Source organism: Phasianus colchicus, chromosome 15, assembly GCF_987193195.1.
Source record: "Phasianus colchicus chromosome 15, bPhaCol1.hap1.1, whole genome shotgun sequence".
NCBI classification, from domain to species: domain Eukaryota; kingdom Metazoa; phylum Chordata; class Aves; order Galliformes; family Phasianidae; genus Phasianus; species Phasianus colchicus.
In genome coordinates this window covers 13,772,624-13,792,059 of record NC_143450.1, presented here as the reverse complement: position 1 = coordinate 13,792,059, position 19,436 = coordinate 13,772,624, and the positions used below count along the sequence as shown (strand labels likewise).

Below are 19,436 nucleotides of genomic sequence, written 5' to 3'. Positions count from 1 at the left end.
AGCTCTCACATGTACCAGGTGCTGCCGGCAGACTCTGCCCTTTTGTAATTTCTCCCAGCACATCCTTCTTCCCACAGCTCTTCCTCGTCCGGCCCGGCCCAGACCGTCACACCCCCAGCCGGGGCTCCCCGACCCGCAGCTGCCAGGCCTGCTCCCCGCCGGCCGTGACCGAGGGACAGCAGGCAGGGCTGGGCTACGAAGAGGCTCTATGCCAGCTTCAGGCACCCCAACGCCTTTCCTCCCTCAGTGCCATCGCTTCCCATCCCAGCCGAGAGCCCACAGCAAGAACCCAAAGGCACGGATCCCTTTCCCGGCACCGCTTATTGACCCCGCGGCCCCGCCCCGCCACGACCCGGAAGCAGTTCTGTAAGCACTTCCGGCGGCGCCGGGCGGCCGCGGAGCCACGGGTCCGGAGCGGCGCTGCTGCCCCCGCGGCCGGCACAGCATGCGCGGCCTGCCCTGCCCGCCCCCATCCCGGCCCCCGGCTCCGCCGCTTCCCACCCCGTTCCGCCGCGCCCCGGCTGGGATGTGACCGCGGCTGCGTCCCGGTGCTGCCCGGTGAGCCGAGGCCTTGCGTCGCTGTGCCGCGGGAGAGGGAGGGCTCCGCGCTGCTCGGTCACACGGCTGGGGATGGGAATCCTCCTGCATCCCCAAAGCTGGCTCAGAGGTTCCCGGGGCGCTGCAGCTCTCAGCGCACGCACGCTGTGGTTGTGTTGAGCTGCACAGAACGCTGCCAAAGGCGTTCTCTTCTAAAAGTTGGTCAGAAGTTGTCATTATCTTAATTGTTATCGACCCTTCAAGTGATGCTGTCGTTTGGCGAGCGTGATAAAGAGCAGTGTTTGTGGGGAGGAAAGTGCTGTGTAGGTGATGTAGGTGAATGCCTGACACTGCGTGTGTTTTTAGCAATGGAGGCTCCGTATGATGGCACTGAAGTAACTGTGGTCATGGAGGAGATAGAGGACACCTACACTTACACATCACCAGTGCCTTCCAAGAAGAAAAAAAAATACAAAAGTCCTGGTGATCATGGAGAAAAAGCCAAAAAACCCAGGTAAGTTCTTCCTGCCTTCATTTCTTTATGATCACAGAATGACCCAGGTTGGAAGGGACCACGAGGATCACGAATCTCCAACTCCCCTGCCACATGCAGGGCCACCAACCTCCACATTTAATACCAGACCAGGCTGCCCAGGGCCCCATCCAACCTGGCCTTGAACACCTCCAGGGATGGGGCATCCACAACTTCTCTGGGCAGCTGTTCCAGCACCTCACCACTCTCATAGTAAAGAACTTCCCCCTAACATTCAACCTAATCTTGAGTGTAGGGACAGTTTTCCTTCTACCAGTTGATAACAAACTTTGCAGTACAGTTGGAACACATCAGTGCAAAACATACATAAAAAGGCAGCCTTTGGGCTTTTGGCATGCCTTTGTGAGTGCTGCCACTGCTTGTTCTTAAGTTTTAATCATGTGACTGAGTCTTGCTCCTTATTGCATAAGTTCCCTTCAGAATCTTCACTTTCATCCAGTTTTAAAAATTCATTTACATGTAGAAATGTATCTCATGTACTTGTAGTTTGACCTTGAACCAGTGTAAAACCTTGTGCTTTTCTTTTTCACAGTTGATGTAGAATGACATTAATATTTCAGTCTGTTGCATTTCAGATCTGCTTACCTCCTCTACTATTATGATATTTACTTGAAAGTACAGCAAGAGCTTCCCCACCTCCCTCAATCTGAAATCAACAAAAAGATCAGTGAGAGTTGGAGGCTGCTCAGCGTGGCTGAAAAAAGCTATTACTTGGAGAAAGCCAAGCTGGAGAAAGAGGGACTGGACCCAGTAAGTCACCTTTTCTGTCATTCTTTGCTTTGTGAAGAGAGAGGCCAATGGCTGTATTTGTTTTGGCACTTAAATACTTACATAGCACTGTGAGAGAACTGTTAACTGCAGATTCCAGTTTGTATTTTTATTTCAGACTGCCTGTATGGAAGCAGTGTGTAAGGCACTGTATTTCTTTCGCCTTCTCTTCAGTCAAGGGATAACGTTTTGAAATCCGAGACAGACATGTCAGTTCATGCTGATGGGAATGGTAGTTATTTTTGTGTTAGAGCAATTGATGGTGAAGTGGATGATAAAGTGAGGGCTGAGAGGGACTCCAAGCTGTCACGTGGAGAACTCTAGTAGAATACTTGAGGGAGACATTTGAGCTTTCAGCACTAAAATACTCGTGCAGGACTGAGAACTGAATCCCCCTTTTTCTCTAATTCATTTGTTTCATTCTGTTTTTGCCAACAGAACTCCAAGGTTTCCTCTCGAACTACGGTAGTTCCAGACATTCCAGGTTTCCGCAAGATTCTCCCTCGCTCAGATTATATAATTATTCCCAAAACCACTCTTCAAGAGGACAGGAGCAGGCAGTCACTGGAGCTGCATGTGACACAGGGTCAGGCAGCACCTGAAGGGACAGCTTCCACCAACATCACAAATACCTCCCACAATGCTGTGCAAAATGTCCTTTCTGTGGACTCGAGCCACGTTGGCATTTCTGAGCAGTGCATTGCCATTGAAGGACTGTCAGAGGAGACCACTTCCTTCAGTCAGTCAGAGGCTGTGGAAGAAGTGGTGGCATCGGAGGTTCTCTCTCACTATGTTGGGCCTATGACAGATAAAGTGGCTGGAGATGTCCTTTTGGATGAGGCTTCTCTGGAAATGGAAGGGCAGCCATATCAGACAACTCAGGTCGTTATTGAAGAGACTCTGGTCAGTGGCTCTGCAGACATCTCCAATGGGAGCATCGCTGTGGCCCGTCCTCAGATTCCCGATGGTGTGTCTGTGGTGGCTGTGGTGACTGGGAGGGTGAGTTACTCAAGTAATGCTCCAAATCCTGTCAGCTTCTCACCAGAAGTGTCTGACTGCTGTTTATCATGTTTTGAGATTCTTAGTGGCTGCAGGAGATCTTGTATTGCTCAGTAGCATGGCAGCGAGCAGCTTTTCTGAGTGTTTACTGCATCTCTGCCTGCAGGTTCTCTGCTACATGCTGCTGTCATTCATATCTTGAGATGATTGGTCAAAGGTCATTTTTTTAATTATTCATTATTTTAACAATACTTGAGGTGGCTTCCACAGTTGTATTTCAAGATTTTGGGTTAAGAAATATACTACCTCTGTGCTCTTGAGAACTGTTCTCTTGGTTGCAGTGAAAAGGGAGTCCATGTAATTTGAGGTGTTAGGGATCTGTTACAGAAAACATTCTGTGAAGTTTTGGGTCTGCTGATTTCAACAGTTTCAAGATGTAAAGAGTTAGATAACTTACAGAGCAGACAAGGTAAGGCTGTTGCATTTGAAATGGTCACTCTTCCTTCCTGCTTTCTGGTCTCATAGATCCTCATAGAGGTATATGTTCAATTGTAGTGTTTGTGAAAGGGTGGAATGCAGACCACCTCATGCCTTGTTTGCTGCATGTAATTTCCCTTACACTTCATTTTAGGATACTGAAGAGAGCAGCTCTTCCACACCTGCTACACAGTTCATTATGTTACCCTTGCCAGCTCATTCTGTTGTGGAGAACCCAACATCAATTAAACTGGTAAGAAACCCAGTCTTGTATTTCAAGATATGGATATATTACTGTAGGGTTGCCTTCTGCCAGAGTAGAAAGTGTTTGATCATAGTCCAACCTGAAACCACCACATCAGTTAATGCATTTCTTATCCCTGGCTTTATGCCTTGTGCAGGCAAATGGAGGTCTCCAACCTCCCAGGGCGTTTTATAATCCTGTTGCCTTTGTCCTCAAGTTCTTGGAAGCAGACAGAGTACATAGTGGTGTTGCAACCCATCCAATCAACAGTAGTTTCTGAGAGCAAAAGTCTGCTCTTGTGACAGGAACAAGTTCCCTGGTCACTTAGATGGCTGTCGCTTTAGCCATGTGATGGTAGATGAACAGTGACCTCAGGTTTTGAAAATTCACATTAAAAAAGTTTGGACTATTGCACAAGGAAGAGTGGCGTTAGTTCTACAATCTTGTCTGTCACTCCAGCCACCTGCATTTTGTAGCCACTGGGAGACATCACTGTACAGTCAGAATAGCAGCTTCTTGTATAAGGTGGTGGGAAGTCCTGTTGTCTTACATCCCCATGCTTCTAGCAGGTGGAACACTGCAGATATTTGTATAAGTTCTTAGTGTGATGTTTGCCTAAGTCTCTCAGATGGAGATACCTCAGGTATTTGTTCCTGAGAAGCACCTAGCTTAAATGGTCTATTTTCCTTAATTGCAGCACTTGTATTTCTAGGAAAAAGACCTAGTTACAGGCTGACAGCACAACAGCTCCCTCAGGAGTGGCAGTATGGAATCCTGAAAAATGATGTGCTGACAAACTCCATGTGTAGATTTAGTGTTCTTGGCAAAAAATGAAAGACTCTGGTTTATTTGTCTTGTAAATGGTGCCTGATGGTGCTGCTGGTATTACAGTAGTTTATAGTGAGTGACAGTAAAGCACCAGGGAGTATTTTAGCACTGCATACAACAACAATTACCTTACTGATGAAAACTGTCTCCACATCACAAGCATTTGTTTCTTTCAAACACTGTCACTCCAACATGAATGCATCATTTAAATCTTCCCTTGCTGTGGACTGCTGTTTGAATTATTTTTGTACCATTATATTATGACTTTCTCAAATTCATTGTTAGAAGTGCAAGGTTAGCTTCAGCTGTAGGTTATATGCATTGCTTATCTCTGCTCTGCAATTTAACCCAAGTTCTGTTAATACTGAATGTCTGTGTATAGACAGAACACTTGAATTCAGTGTAATTATGGTGCTGACTCACAATACAAATGAGTGTTAGCTGATGAATAATAGTGCAGGGCAGGCCATTGGTAGATAATATTTGTGAAGTACTTTCTAGGAAAAAGGGAGTGATGTGCACAGCTTTGTGTCTTTTCAACTCTGTAGAGAAATTGTTGACAACTCTTGTTTCAGACAACCACCTACACTCGCAGGGGACATGGGAACTGCACCAATCCTCGCTGTTCATTTACTTATGTGACCAGGCACAAGCCACCAAAATGCCCCAAATGTGGAAACTTCCTTGGAGGGAAATGGATCCCAAAGGTAAATTTGCTTTTCATTCTCTTTGATTTCAGACAAAATTGAGTTGCTGAATGGAAAAAGTCTTTCTCCATGCAATATTTAAGTTGCTTACATCTCTATTAGCCATGCTCTCAAATTTGCTCCTTAAACCACAGCAGTGTAAACATAATTATTCAGCTCTGAACAGATAGGTTTGTTGTATTAGTCTGAAATAAGACTCCTTGGGCTCAAGTTAAGAGATATTTTTTGTAAAAACTTCCATGGCTTTATATTAATTTGTCCTGAACTTACTTCATTTTGTGTCTTGTAAAACAAAGGAAAGTACAGTAACAACGTCCTAGGATGCAACAAGCGAAAACTTACTGAAATGCAACAGCTGTAGGCACAGAAACAAAGGAAAAAAAGCTGCTTACCGTTGGAAGTTTGGAAGGTCTCACAGGGATCTCCAGTAAGAGTCCCTTACTTCCACTGCCAACCCTTAAATGATGTCTGGGAAGGGGTGGATCCTGGCTCCACCCGTTCTGGTCACTCAGGTACATTGCATACACCTGACCTCTGTTGAGCTGGCCCTGCCTTCCCACCAGGTGCTCAATCACTGGTTCAAGCCCTGACTTGCATTTCTGCTACAGTGTCTACATGCACTAAGTGTTTAGTTACAAAAAGTTCTTCAAACAGATTACACCCTGGGTAGTGTCTGAGCTGATTGCTGGGCTTTCCGTGTGTTGGGAAACACTTAGTGATGATGGTTTATTATCTTTGGTGCTGTAAACATGCTGAAGTGGATAGGTGGCTAATTGTAAATACACAGTTCTGCCTGAATATGTCATATCTGCACTGTTAAATCCTATGCTGACTAGAACTAAAATGAGGGAAGTTTTCCTTCTCTTTTTCAGTTTTATTCTGCTCTTCTGGGAACATGTTTGTGTAAACAGTTCCACTTATGGTGTCACGTCTTGGAGAAAAATATGCATCAGCAATTTTTTCTTAGACTGGTAATAACATCAGTAAAACAGAAACTGAATATATACACACCTTCCTGTTCCTTAGATAAAAGATTAGGTTAGAAGACATCTGTTTGTCAAGAACTAGAATATTCTCCTGAGTATAACCTCTGTAGAAAGCTTAGAATCCATATGTTTATCATGCTAGAAACTCTTGACTCCATTCCTCTGATAGCATTTGTGGATTACTTGTTCAGTGCTCCATCTTCATTGACTCCAATGCATGACTTCTGTAGCTTCAGTGTTGAAGATAAAACTTCACTTAAAGTTGAAAAACCTTCAGATGTAATTCTGTGTTTCCTGACTCCCTCAGATGCATGTTTTTCTGAGTGCTACTACAGCCCTTTGCACTACGCTGCAGTTCTGTCCCATAGCTGCACGTTCTGTGTCTATGGAGCTTTAGTTTTCCAGCAGTGTGGAAGAACAGGCAGCATCAGAGAGATGAAGATAGGAAAGGAGAGCATGCCACGTGGGCCCTTGGATGAGTTTGTGGTATTGGTGCTAATAGTGATATTTGAGAGAGTTTAAGGATGACTGTTTCTTCCAAGTGTCTAAAAATAAAACTAGAAAATCACAGAATGGCCTGGGTTGAAAAGGACCACAATGGTCATCCAGTTTAAACCCCCCTGCTATGTGCAGGGTTGCCAACCAACAGACCACGATGCCCAGAGCCACATCCAGCCTGGACATGAGTGCCTCCAGGGATGGGTCATCCACAACCTCCTTGGGCAACCAGTTCCAGTGCATCACCACCCTCTGAGTGAAAAACTTCCTCCTAAACCTCCCCTGTCTTAGTTCAAAACCATTCCCCCTTATCCTGTTGCTATCCATGCTTGTAAACAGTCGTTCCCCCTCCTGTTTATAGACTCCTTTCAAATATTGGAAGGCCACAGTGAGGCTTCCCCAGAACCTTCTATTTTCCAAGCTAAACAATCCCAGTACCCTCTACCTTTCTTCATAGGAGAGGTGCTCCAGCCCTCTGATGATCTTAGTGGCCCTCCTCTGGACCTGCTCCAAGAGCTCCACATCCTTCCTGTACTGGGAGCCCCAGACCTGGACGCAGTACTGCAGATGGGGCCTCACAAGAGCAAAGTAGAGAGGGACAATCACCTCCTCTCCGTGCTGGCCACTTCTCTTTTAATGCAGCCCAGAACACAGTTGGCCTTACAGACTGCAAGCACACACTGCTGGCTCATGTCCATCTTCTTGTCTACCAGGACCCCCAAGTCCTTCTCCACAGGGCTGCTCTCAAGGGTTCTTCTTGCACTTGGTCTTATTGAACCTCATTAGGTTCTCATGGGCCCACTTCTCCAACCTGTCCAGGTCCTTCTGGATGGCTTCCCTTCCATCCAGTGTAGTGACTGCACTGCTCTGCAATGCTTTCTGCACCGAGGGTAGATAGAATATTAACAGGGACATTCCCATTGGAGAAGATGTTATTTTTCTGCTCTTGTGTGCAATTCATTGCTTAGGCACTCCTAATATTACTGTTTTGATCCAGCATTGGATAGTGCACGGACAGACCAGACTGTGTGAAGGGAACCTGCTTACCCGCAAAAGCTTAAACCTCTGAAACATGATCATCTCTTTGTTTCCAGGAAAAGCAACCAAAAAGCAAATCTGAGCCTAATTCAAGCACTTCTCTGAAAACTCCTGCAACTAAAAGAGGTCAGCAGTCAGTGTTCTCAGAGCCAGCGGCTGTTGGTGAGAGTACCTCCAAGTCTGCCCTGGAAAGCTCTGAAGCGGTCAGCCAGCTGCTGAATGCTGTGCCTGATGGAGGGCAAATGGAGGAGACCGAGTGGGAGGAAGTAATCATCTCTGATGCTCACATTCTTACAAACAATGTGCTTGCTGAAGATGGAGGGAGTGCTGCTGGAGTGACGCTGGGTCAAGAGAGCCAACTGCGAGGAGACTCTTCTGCAGAGCAGGCAGAAAAAGATAGCATAGGGCTGGGAATGCCACCATCTTCCGAGGTGCTGAGTCCAAATGCCTCTGCAAAAAAGCCTGTGGTGTGAGTCAGTTTTCCATATGTTATGGGAATGTGTGATGTCTGTTGTGTATTGATGGGACAAATCCAAGAAATCGAAGACTGCTGGCAGTGCTTCGCGCGAGACCCGTTCTGTGTACCGTCTGCTTTCTGCCAGTTCAGGATTGTTCCTTTGAGACAGTTTTGTCCATCAAAGCTATTTTTTTTCTTTTAAGTGACAATTAAATTATTGTAGTATTCTCAGTGCAGATGTATCTTTAGCACAATTTTCCTTTCTGCTACAATAGCTATGATGATCATGCTAATAAAGCACAGTTCAGGAAAGAGAAGAAAATTGAGGGTGAGAAGGAAGACATGGAATTTTTTTCCGATTGTAGCTCTTGTCTTTTAGAATTGATGCTCCAGCTGCTGCACACAAAGGGCAAGAAGTAAAGAGTAAACCAAGACCGAAGCCCTCCTTGCTGGCTGCAGCAAGGCCCATGCGAGCAATTCTGCCCGCACCAGCCAGCGTGGGGAGAGAAGCCAGCACTGAGCAGGCTAGCAAGAGACAGGCGTTTGCGAATACTGGTAAAATACTGGGTCTCTGGTATGCTTTGGGAGTGATTGTCTTTCCTCACCGTATTGAAGTGGTCTTTGTCAAATAATGAGATATGTCTGAAGGGAGACAGTGAGCTATCCTAGGTAAAAAATACCCTCCTTTTCTTTCTAACCAGAAGGGCAGGTAAATGGTGCATGAAACACCTGCTTGGATCACTTCAAGTTCAGAGGAAGGTATCTCATGTGACTGTGGTGTCATTCACCAAAGACAGTGTTCCCATATCTAACCTGCTGTGCTCTTTTCCTTCTTCAAGACAAACATCCTCCTGTGAGAACATCAGGCTTGAAGCCCAGTACACTGAAGCAGTTGGGCCAGTCAGTTCTGCAACCACCCAGTGCTGACGAGCGCAAGGTACCTGTGCTTTGTTCTTCAAATGCACATTTTTTTCTTTGGCATTTTTTTCCTTAGACCTGAAGGATGGAAGATAGAATATGACAGTGTAGCAGCCTGATGATGATGGAAATTATGGCTGAAAGTTTTTATGAGGTGGCTCTGAAGCAGTGCAGTATGAATTCTAGATCGCTGAGGCTAGGAACTGAACTGCTGTTGCTGTTGGACAGTCCTTTGGTTGGTTGCTTTGAAAACTTCCCAGTAGCTTCCAGAAGATGTCACAAGGTCTGGTAGCATTTTGATAATCTGAAATGTAATACTGACCTTATACTGATGGAATCTGTGAAAGATGATCGAGTAAAGAAGCAAAGCTTGCAAATATGCTCAAATACTTCTGAATTTTAAAGCCTTGGTATGCAAAACAGTGTTTTGTAATCCATGGATATTAATGAATGTTTTCAGATTTCTTGAGAGGGGAAAAAAAAAAGTTAGTATGTATTTGCTTACAAGACGTGATTACTCCATTGTAGGTATCTCACAGGTGTTGTTTTTTTCTGCTTTCATTGCAGCTCCACAGTGCTTTGACCAACAGGGCATCACAGGTTAAAGTAGTGGAGGTCAAACCGGACGTCTTCCCTTCCTACAAGTACAGCTGCACTGTAACTTTGGTGAGAATTTTTCAGATGATCTGAGTTACACTGTGGGAATTGTTATCTCTGGGCTGAGGCTGCTCTCGTAGCTTTTGTTTAACTGACTTACAGAAACGTGTTCTGTATTTAACGTGGGGAGATGTGTGCTTTGTTTGTCATTTGTTCACCTATCTAGTCTGACTGTGATATGTTGCAGTCATGTTAAGAACTGGATTATTTTCATACCTGCATTGTCACCATCCCCTATAAGTGTTAGGGGGGAGATTTGGTGGTTTCTGAGTTGAATGTATGGAGTATCTGTGGTCTCTGGGATTTGACCCTAAACTTTTGGATGCCAGTAAAAAATATTATGTACAAAGTTACAAGGCCATTATATAACCTTCACACTAAGTGCTTGGGAAAAGCATACGATATTCCAGCAGACTGTTCTACAGTCAAGGTCAGCAAATGTAATTCTTGTGTCCTTTCAGGATTTGGGATTGGCAACATCACGTGGCAGAGGGAAATGCAAGAACCCATCTTGTAGTTACGTGTATACAAACAGGCACAAGCCACGAATCTGCCCAAAATGCGGCTATAATCTTGCCAAAGACAGAGCTGAGAAAACAGGAAAATCTCTGGTAAGGTTTGATCTTTCAAAGGGATGTTGTGGAGTAGATGAGGAAGTTTGCAAGTTCCCATGAGAACCTGTTACTTTTTTTTTTTTTCCCATTTGGTAAGTCTGTTTTTTACAGATTAACATACTACTGCAGTACTTGCGATGATGTTTTCTTCTGTTTAGCAGTGGTGCTTCAGGCTCACACTGAGACTGACAGCACTCTGTTCTACCACTGGATGTCTCTGTAGCTTACAAATGTTTACAGCATGTTGGTACGTGCTTGGGAACCCATCCCTGAAGTCACAGTTGTGTCAGCTTAGTGGAACTTCAGACTTCATCAAAAAACTCCCAAGCGTGGTCTCCTTTGTGACCAGTTTGTGGCAAATGTACATCTTGTACATCTGAGTACATCCTGTGTTAGAGCTTCCTATTTTTAGGGGTTTGTAGTGCAGCTTTACTTCCAGCCTGAATTTATTTCTGGATGTAGTATTTTTTTTTCTGCTGTGGAAAGATGTTGTTCAAGATATCTCCTGTTGTTGTACATGGGTGTAAATAATGAATCGTGGGCTTCGTTTGGTTTGGGGTTTTTTTTTTTTTGCATTTGAAGTTTCACAGCTTAGCTTTTCTCTCACAGAATTATTATTTTAAAAGCCAGCATTTTAGTCTGTGTGGTAATTTGACTCTTCCACTTCTTATAAAATGTATTTTGAAGCGCATGGCTTTGTGCATTGTTTAAAAACAAACAAAAAGCAAAATAAAACTCCCCAAACGCAACAAACTGAAGTGGCCCATGTGAAACCCACACATAAGCAGATGTGTAAGGAACAGTAGCACACTTAGCTCAGCTTGCATTTTGAGAGGCATGTGGCTTGTCTCTTCCTCATTTATTTTGTTGTTGGTTTTTTTTTCCTTAATTTTCTGCTTTAGTTGTATTCAGCATTTCAGTTGCACAGCTCAGTGTTACCTCTGTGCTTTTGGACTGATTGTTTGTCTCATTGCTAGACTAGACAGGAAAACAGATTGAAATTTGGCAGAAAGGTTGGTGTGATTAAAATAGATTGGTCTGTGTATGTTCTTTCAGTTCTTCTGAGTCACCTAGAGTTTGATCCTGTGTATTTGACTTGGTAGAGGGGCATATGTCTGAGAAAATGGTCTGTAGCAGATCAGTTGGAATCCATCAGTGTATTCCACACATGGCAAGGCTTGGTTCCTGTGTAACACTTGTCTGTTCTGGCTCCTGTGGAGGTATGCAGACTGCTGTAGCTGTCTGAGCACGGTATGTAGGAAAATGTGGATGATGGCATGTGGAGACAGACAGTGATACTTGACAGAAGTATTGTAGGCTTCGTTGCCCTGTTGATCCCGATCCTTCCTGATCCTCAGTCCCTGCAGTAATGCTCCAGTTTAGTGATAAGCCTATGATGAACTAGTGATATAACAGAAGTTCCCCAAAAGGCCATGCTGTGAAGAAGTATTTTGGGTGAAGTGACTTAGGCCTGAAACTACAATCTGCGGTTAGTGGAGTGCAGTGAAGTAGAAGTCAAGTCTTCTGGGAACAAAGGTCACTGTGCTGCTGTTACCTTTTGTGACTTCTGTGGGCTTCTTCATATTTCATCCCCACACTTGCCTAGTTTAAAATGTGTTTTGTTTGCTTTCTAGGAGGTCGGTCCAGGTCAGCCTGATGTGCTGAACACCAGTGAACCCCTAACCCCATCCCAGAAGGAGATCCAGCGTCAATCCACCCTGCAGCTGCTGCGCAAAGTAATGCAGATCCCAGAGAATGAATCGGAGCTGGCTGAGGTCTTCACACTCATCCATGAACTGAACAGCTCACGGCTCATCCTGTCCAACGTGAGTGAGGAGACAGTCACCATAGAGCAGACCTCCTGGTCAAACTACTATGAGTCTCCATCTGCGCAGTGCCTCCTCTGTAACAGCCCACTGTTCAAAGGGGGACAGAAGTAAGATTCTGTTTTAGACTTGTGACTCTTTCAACCCTGTGCTGATATTCTCTGTTACAAGTATGCAAGAAGTAATATTTGCTTTAACTCCAATTGTAAAGCTGGTGTAAGTGACAGTATGCTACATGTCTGTGGGAAGAGCTTCTTTGGATAACTCTAAGCAGTTTCTGTTTCTCCTGTAACGTTCACTTTGCCATGGTTGCTATTACCATACAGCAGAAGAGCTTCATCAAAGTGTAACTGCTAAGTCTAGGTTTGATTTTTTTTGGAATGAAGTCTTCATTACTCATCCCCTCTTTGTTTTCCATTCTGATGTTTTGAGGCTGACAGGCAAAACTGTGGGATTATAGATGCGTGTTATGTGATTTCCCTTTTTCTTTCTCTTCCCAGTCTCAATGTTTGCTGTGTGGATCATTTTGCTTATGATGTTTCCATTCTTTTTATAGCCTAGAATGGTCTTGAGTAAAGCTTTTCTTGCACCCAGTGCCCAAAAACCCAAAAGACTCTGCAACTACCAATGCACAGGCTAGATTCCTTTACCTAGTTTTGCATAAAAGCCCATAGGATATCTCCTTCCTGCCTGCATTGGCTCTAATTAAGCTGCTGCCAGTGGAAGGGAGAGCTAACTCTGAATTTTAATTCCTGTTTTCCTGGGTGGACAGCTGCATTTGTGCCCCTAGGGTGCAACTGGCATTTTCCTGTCTGAACTTCCTCCTTGGATCCTTGTGGTAAGGGAATGGGCCTTTCTGAATCTGTGCGTGTGCTGGGACTGATTTGGGCAGAACTTGTTCTAAGTCACCATTTGCTGCTCTGTGGCACTATGGCTGATACTTCTCTCAGGGCACCTGGGCCTGTATGTTTTCTACATCCCTCATATCCTGTGTGTTCAATATGTGGAGCTTATTGCTGTGTAAAGAATGTGAACAGTGACCTGACTGTGCCAGGGAAATGTATTTAAAAATTCAAAATTTTCTGTCTGTGGTGAATTTATGTGAACTGGCTGAGAATGACATATGTGTGAACTGATCTGAACTCAAACAACTTAAGTTACTGCAGTCCTGAACTGAAAAACCTGTTGCCTTGACTCTGAGCTGTCTTTTGCTTGTCTGTTACAGTTCCCTTGCTGGTCCTCAGGAGTGCTGGCTGCTGACAGCTAATAGATTACAGGTGGTTACAGCTCAGGTCAAAGTGTGCTTGAACCTGCAGTGTTTGGCTCTCCATAGCTTCACTGATATTTACACAGGTAGGAAAAAAATGAGTGCAGAAACTTACAGCACGAGTACAGATTAACACCATCAGAAGCCTTGGGATTGTATCAGCAAATTGTCTGCATAGAAGAGCCTCTTATGTGCCCCACTGTATTAAATATGATTATTTTTTACTTGAATTCTCCTGTTTCTGTAAGTAAACCTGTATTTGTATGAACAAATACTTTGATGAAGACCATGCCTGGCTTCCTTGTTGTCAGTCTCCTCTGTCTAAGTGATAAATGCTGGGAACAGTTATGGAAGCACTATCCAGTTATATCCATCTATTTTTGAGCTGTACCTGCGTACGCATTTTGCTATCAGTAAGAAAGGAGTGTATATAATTGTGAGGGATATCTGGAACCATACAGGCAGTAACTATCTCTTATAATTGCAGGCCTTTTCAATGTGGGTAACAAGTTACTAGTGAGCTTGGATCTTCTGTTTGCAATCCGGAACCACATCAAACTTGGAGAGGATCCCAGAGTGGCTGTTGGCAATATTCTCAACTCTGTTCAGGAGCAAACTGGTGGGTTTTCCCCTTTGTTTTTTACCATAACAGACTAAATTCTGTGACCTGTTGAAGTCTGTTAAGTTAAAAAGAAAAAATCCACCTCTTCTGGTATGGTAGGTTTCTGTTAAATCACCTCCTAAACACAACAGTACCTTTGTGATCAGTTCTCCTTAGCATTTCTCTGGAGGACAGGTTTGTTTTTCTCCTGCATAGGAGAGTTCTACTATCTCTCCACTGACTTTAGGAAGTGAAAGCTGTAATGGTGGTGTGTTCTCCTTTCAGAAAAAAGCCTGAGCCCAGATGAGCAGGTTCAGCTCCAGGAACTGCTGTGCAATGGCTACTGGGCCTTTGAATGCCTCACTGTCCGGGATTACAATGATATGATCTGTGGAATCTGTGGCATAACCCCCAAGGTGGAAATAGCCCAGAGGAACGTAGAAAATGTTCTGGCACTGAAAAATATAGAGGTAAGCTTTTCAGAGACTTTGCATCCTGTTCATGTTCAAAGCAGATCATAAAGACTTTTGCTGAGTCTGGTCTTTGCAATGGACAACAATTATGTGAGCCTTTGTGAGCAGTTTTCTGCTGATGCTTGGCAAGAGGATGTGGCTGGAGTGGTGATGTTTGTGCTTCCTCATAAGAGCTGTTTGGAGAAAACAGAATCCTTAGTGCCTGGACCACAGCTGCAGTCCAGCAGCCTGACAGTAGGGACCTTGGATAAAATTTGCCTTCCTCCTGTGATACAAAATAATTTTTTTAAAATTTCTTTTTCATGGAGCTGCTGTCTTTCCAAATGGAGAAAAATGCCCTTGTAGTACTATACAGAACATGTGGTTTTATGTCAAATAAATGGTTTTGACTTTCACCCAAAGAAAAGTGATTGTGGGGAGCTCCAGGACAGAAAAGGAGCCTGATGTCATCCTGCTATACTTGGGATGACCACTCTTCTGGGTATTCTTTGTGCTTTGAGTGAGGCTGCAGTTACCAAGTGAGCTGTGGTTATTTATGTTTGACCAGTTTGCTCTATTGCTCTTTCTAGTTTACTTGGCCAGAATTCTTGTCATCAAGTGAAGTGAATGTGGAAGACTTCTGGTCCACAATGGAGACAGAGGTGATTGAGCAGGTGGCTTTTCCTTCTAGCATCCCCATCACAAAGTTTGATGCTTCTATTGTTGCTCCTTTCTTCCCCCCATTGATGAGAGGAGCAGTGGTCATCAATACTGAGAAGGACAAGAACTTGGATGCACAGCCAGTGCCAGGTAATGGCTGAGGTGCTTATTAAGAACTAGATGTGGTGATGATTTCTCTTCCTGAGAACAAACGTTTCCTGCTTTTGCAGGTAATGGGAGTGCCTTGGTGAGGCTCCTTCAGGAAGAAACCTTCAGGCTTGAGCTGATAAGCTCTTACAGTGAGGAAGAGCTGCGGAGCTTTCTGACACAGTGCAGCATCCCCTGGGAGCCTTCAGATACAAAGGTAATGGCTAATTTGCTCACATACCAGTCTGCGTGAGTGGAGCTGTTTGTCACTGTCTTTCCCTAAATTGCACTTGCCATCTTAGATAATAAACTTCTCATTTGACTGTGCCAGGGGCAGGAGTGGGTTAGAAGGGTGCCTGCAGATTATAGGATTACTTACACGTTGTAAAACTTTGGAGACTGGAAAAAAAGAAGCCTGTAATTACCTTGTCACAGATTCCACATCATGTAATTTCTTGGCATCCTTGTGGTGCTGACTGGAATTAGAAAGTTATTGGACAATGTGTAAATGAGCATTTGGAAGACCTTGTCTGCAGCCTGCTCTGTCTTTGGGAGAGTCCATTAGTTTGTCATATTCAGACCATCTCTGGTGCCTGTTTTTTCTAGGACCAGCTCTGTTACTCCCTCCTGGCTCTCTATGACTTTGTACAGAACGGGACAAGCATCAGGCAAACCTCTGCTTACCACACAGGAGGAAAGATCTACAAAGTGTGTCCACATCAGGTAAGGAAGGCTGGAGTTAGCAGTAGCCTTCTCTTACCTGAGTGACCAGTGTGGAGTTCCCTTGTTAAAATGAGTCCAGTGGGTCTCTGTGAGCCTTGGGCATGAAACGTGCTGCCTCAGGGGCCTGGTGTGTGAGCAGTCCTGCAGGAGATCTTGAGACTGACCAGTGGTGGGATGCCTGTCAGATGCCTCTGCTGAGGTGAAGCTCTGCACACCATAAAATGTTTATGTGTGATGAGGAAACAGTATTTTCAGAGGAAGTAGCTGTTTGGTTACTGTATTGTCTGGAATACCTGAAAAGAAGCTTAATTTATTCTTCTTAATTTTCTATTGTTGTAAGTTTTCAGTTTTATTGTGCTGCTTGGTACTAATCCTTTTCTTTCCAGGTTGTGTGTGGCTCAAAGTACATAGTAAGAGGAGAAAATGCTCGGGATCATGTGGACCTGCTGGTTTCCTCACGTCACTGGCCTCCAGTGTATGTTGTCGATATGGCCTCTTCAGTGGCACTGTGTGCAGACATATACTGTCCTGACTTGACTTCCCAGCTGTGGGGGAAAAATCAAGGCTGCTTCTCTGACCCTATGGATCCTCCAGCGGTTAGTTATGTCCACCTACAAAAATCTACAATAAAACTGATTTATATAGTGTATATAGACAGGGGGAAGTGCCCTGTAGCAGTTCAACTCATGAACTTTGGAGCATGTAGCTTATTTTGACTCACTGCTCTCAAACTACTGCTATTACTTGAGAAATGGGATAGGAAGAGGGCCGCTAGTGCCTTGGGATTATCTGTAGGGGCATTAGAGTGGGAAAGGGAGCGTACAGAACCAACTACGTTTGTGCCATTCAGAAGCATGACTCAGGTTGCAGTTCTGCTTGGAATTCAGCTGAATGGTAGTTTTATCTTGTTCTTAATTATGGGGAGGTTTGTTCTGGTTCTACCTGGTGTGTGTCTCTCTCCCAGTACGTCTCCTGCCCCGAACTGCTGGACCAGCACTACAGTGTAGACATGACTGTGGCTGAGCACTCCGTTCAGCACCCAATCACCAAGTCAACAGCACGCCGAATTGTTCACACCGGTTCGGAGCACAACAGTCATCACGATCCAACAGCTCGGCACCACTGCATCTCCCTGTGCCGAGAGCTGGAGCCTTACAGCACCATCATCACTGCTATCAGTGACAGCAAAACTAGCAACATCCGCCAGAGGCCCATCACCTTTGAGAATGCCACACATTATTACCTCTACAATCGCCTTATGGACTTCCTCACCAGCAGGGAAATTGTGAATCGGCAGATCCAGGAGATTGTACAGAGCTGTCAGCCTGGGGAGGTGGTAATTCGTGATGCTCTCTACCGGCTCGGAGTGGCACAGATTAAAACAGAAACAGAAGAGGATGAAGAAGAGAAGCAGGAAAATGATAAAGACGTTGCTTAGTAACAAACCAACTCGCTGGTTTCTCTCTCTGGTTGTGAGCTGGGCCAGCTTCTGCAGGGTTTGGGCAGCTGTCTGGCTCAAGAACTTATTTTTACAGATTGGAGGTGTAGTAGCGGTGGCTTTGACTGCTTTTAATGACCAAAGAGCTGTGTGCTTCCAGAGTGTCACAAATGCTGCTGTGAGTGGGTCTGCCACACTCCTTGCTGAAGGCTGCAGCTCCCTCTGTGTGAGGTGTGCGACGGACCCACTCCTCAGCTGTGTGCAGTTGCCCTCCCTGCAGTTGGCAAGTGGAGAAGCAAATGATGTTTCTGGTAGCAGGGGGTATGCATGGCCAAGTGCACAGGTTTCTTAATTCTGAATCTTGCTTGCTGACTTCTTTGTGCATACTGGTGGCAGGGCTTGAGGATGTGGGAATAGGTTCAAAAGGCAGACAACTAATTCGTTCCAAAATGTTCCAGACAGATTTGGTTAGGACAATGGCTCCTGCTTGGAAATCCTGCAGAGCTCTCACACATGGGCTTCAGGGAGTCCTTAGCTGAAGAGGAGGAGCCATGAAGCTTTAAGGTGTCCTGTCTGAGAGCCTCCCTGGAGGCTGCCATTCTGAAGCCAGGATTGAGAGTATTTTGGCTGCTGAAGCTGTCTGGAATTATTTGTCCCCTCACATGAGCACTAATAATTTAGAAGCTGAAACACATAGCAAGTAAATGGTGTTCTGTACATTAAGAGTTTACCTGTCAGGCCCCAGGGAATCAAGTTCATTAGGGGGCTGTATGAGGTGTTAGCTGTGAAAATAGGAAGGACACTCCCATTTCTATGCTGTCCTCTTGAATGCTTTCTGTTGTTGTTTTGTTTAAGGACTTGAATTTCTGTTACTGTGCCCTTAGAACTGAGTCACAAAGACTGTGAGATCAAGGAGAAACGATGCAGGATTGCCAGAGTGAGCAGAGTTGTGAGGTCCTCCCTCAGAATAGACACTGAAGAGCTGCATCAACACGTGCAGTCTTAGTGCCCTAGGTGTCTTATTCACCTTGCCTGTGTCCCACAGCACTTGTGAGTTAGAGGAGCCTCTTGCTGTCCTGGCTGCTTTCTCAGCTCCTGCAGCATGTCTAAAGAACACCTCAGGCTCTGACTGTAAAGCTCTATGTGTCTTGCTAACAAGTCCCTTTGGTTGTCGCTGGCACCAAAGCTGAAGGTTTTTGTTTGCTGTGCTGCAGAGGAGAGAGTGGTGTTGAACTATGGAGGGAGTTTAGTTTGTCTGAGTGAGCAGGGGGGAAGATTCAGAGGCTTGTGGTGTGGTTGAAAATTCCCTTCTGTGAAGGGGAACCTATTGAGTACCGTACTGTAAAAGTAAATGTATCAAGTCTGAGCACATGCAGTAATTATGGCTTGGGGTTTTTCTGTTAAGAACATTAACTTATTATAAGAGATGCTAGTGACTTTTTTCAGTCAGTGATAAAATTTAATAAATTATCTCCAATTTTGGGGGTGAAACTGCAGCCGAGTGAGTTGTTCTTTGCCTACAAGACCTGAAGACTGCAGTGGGAAAGGGTACAAGCACTGTGTGTGTGTGTAAACTGTGCTTCCAGTCTGCACAGACAGAAAGCCTGGTATTCTCAGAAGCAGCGTGGTATGAGAAGAACAGCTCAAGAAATTGTTCAGGCCCTTGTATAACTCCTAGGGTTTTCAATGAGTGTATATATATACATGTATATATTTTAAGAGGCTGCTCAGTACTATCAGTGCTTCTCTTACCCAGATAGCTTGGAACGTCTCTCAGGATACATCTGCAGTTTGCAAAAATGATCTAAATCCATTCTTTCATCTCCAGGCTCAGCAGAGTTCAGATGGAATTAACAAGGTTTGTGGAGCAATGGCAGGTCTATGAGAATGAGATGGCCAGCTCCCCTGGTCAGCCTACTCTCATTCTGCAGTTCCCTGATGACTTTCTGCAGCAGGTGACAGTGACATCTTTTTATTATGAATTACAAACAGGCCATTCAGAGTAAAGGCCTTTTAATGTGCTTCTCTTATTTCCTCTCTT

General features: G+C 44.8%; 1 protein-coding gene across 1 annotated transcript; it reads left to right on the top strand.

The window, feature by feature from the left end:
• Positions 1–379: 379 nt before the first annotated feature.
• HMGXB3 (HMG-box containing 3) lies at positions 380–19,052 on the top strand. Its single transcript, XM_031598288.2, has 20 exons — positions 380–558; positions 904–1,051; positions 1,666–1,840; positions 2,297–2,857; positions 3,489–3,587; positions 4,982–5,113; positions 7,692–8,104; positions 8,472–8,647; positions 8,932–9,029; positions 9,578–9,676; positions 10,129–10,278; positions 11,916–12,217; positions 13,333–13,460; positions 13,862–13,993; positions 14,261–14,445; positions 15,018–15,237; positions 15,318–15,451; positions 15,841–15,957; positions 16,344–16,553; positions 16,922–19,052. Exons 2-20 carry the CDS (start codon positions 906–908, stop codon positions 17,393–17,395), a joined length of 3,951 nt encoding a protein of 1,316 aa, XP_031454148.2. The 5' UTR covers positions 380–558; positions 904–905; the 3' UTR covers positions 17,396–19,052.
• The last annotated feature ends 384 nt before the right edge of the window (positions 19,053–19,436 follow it).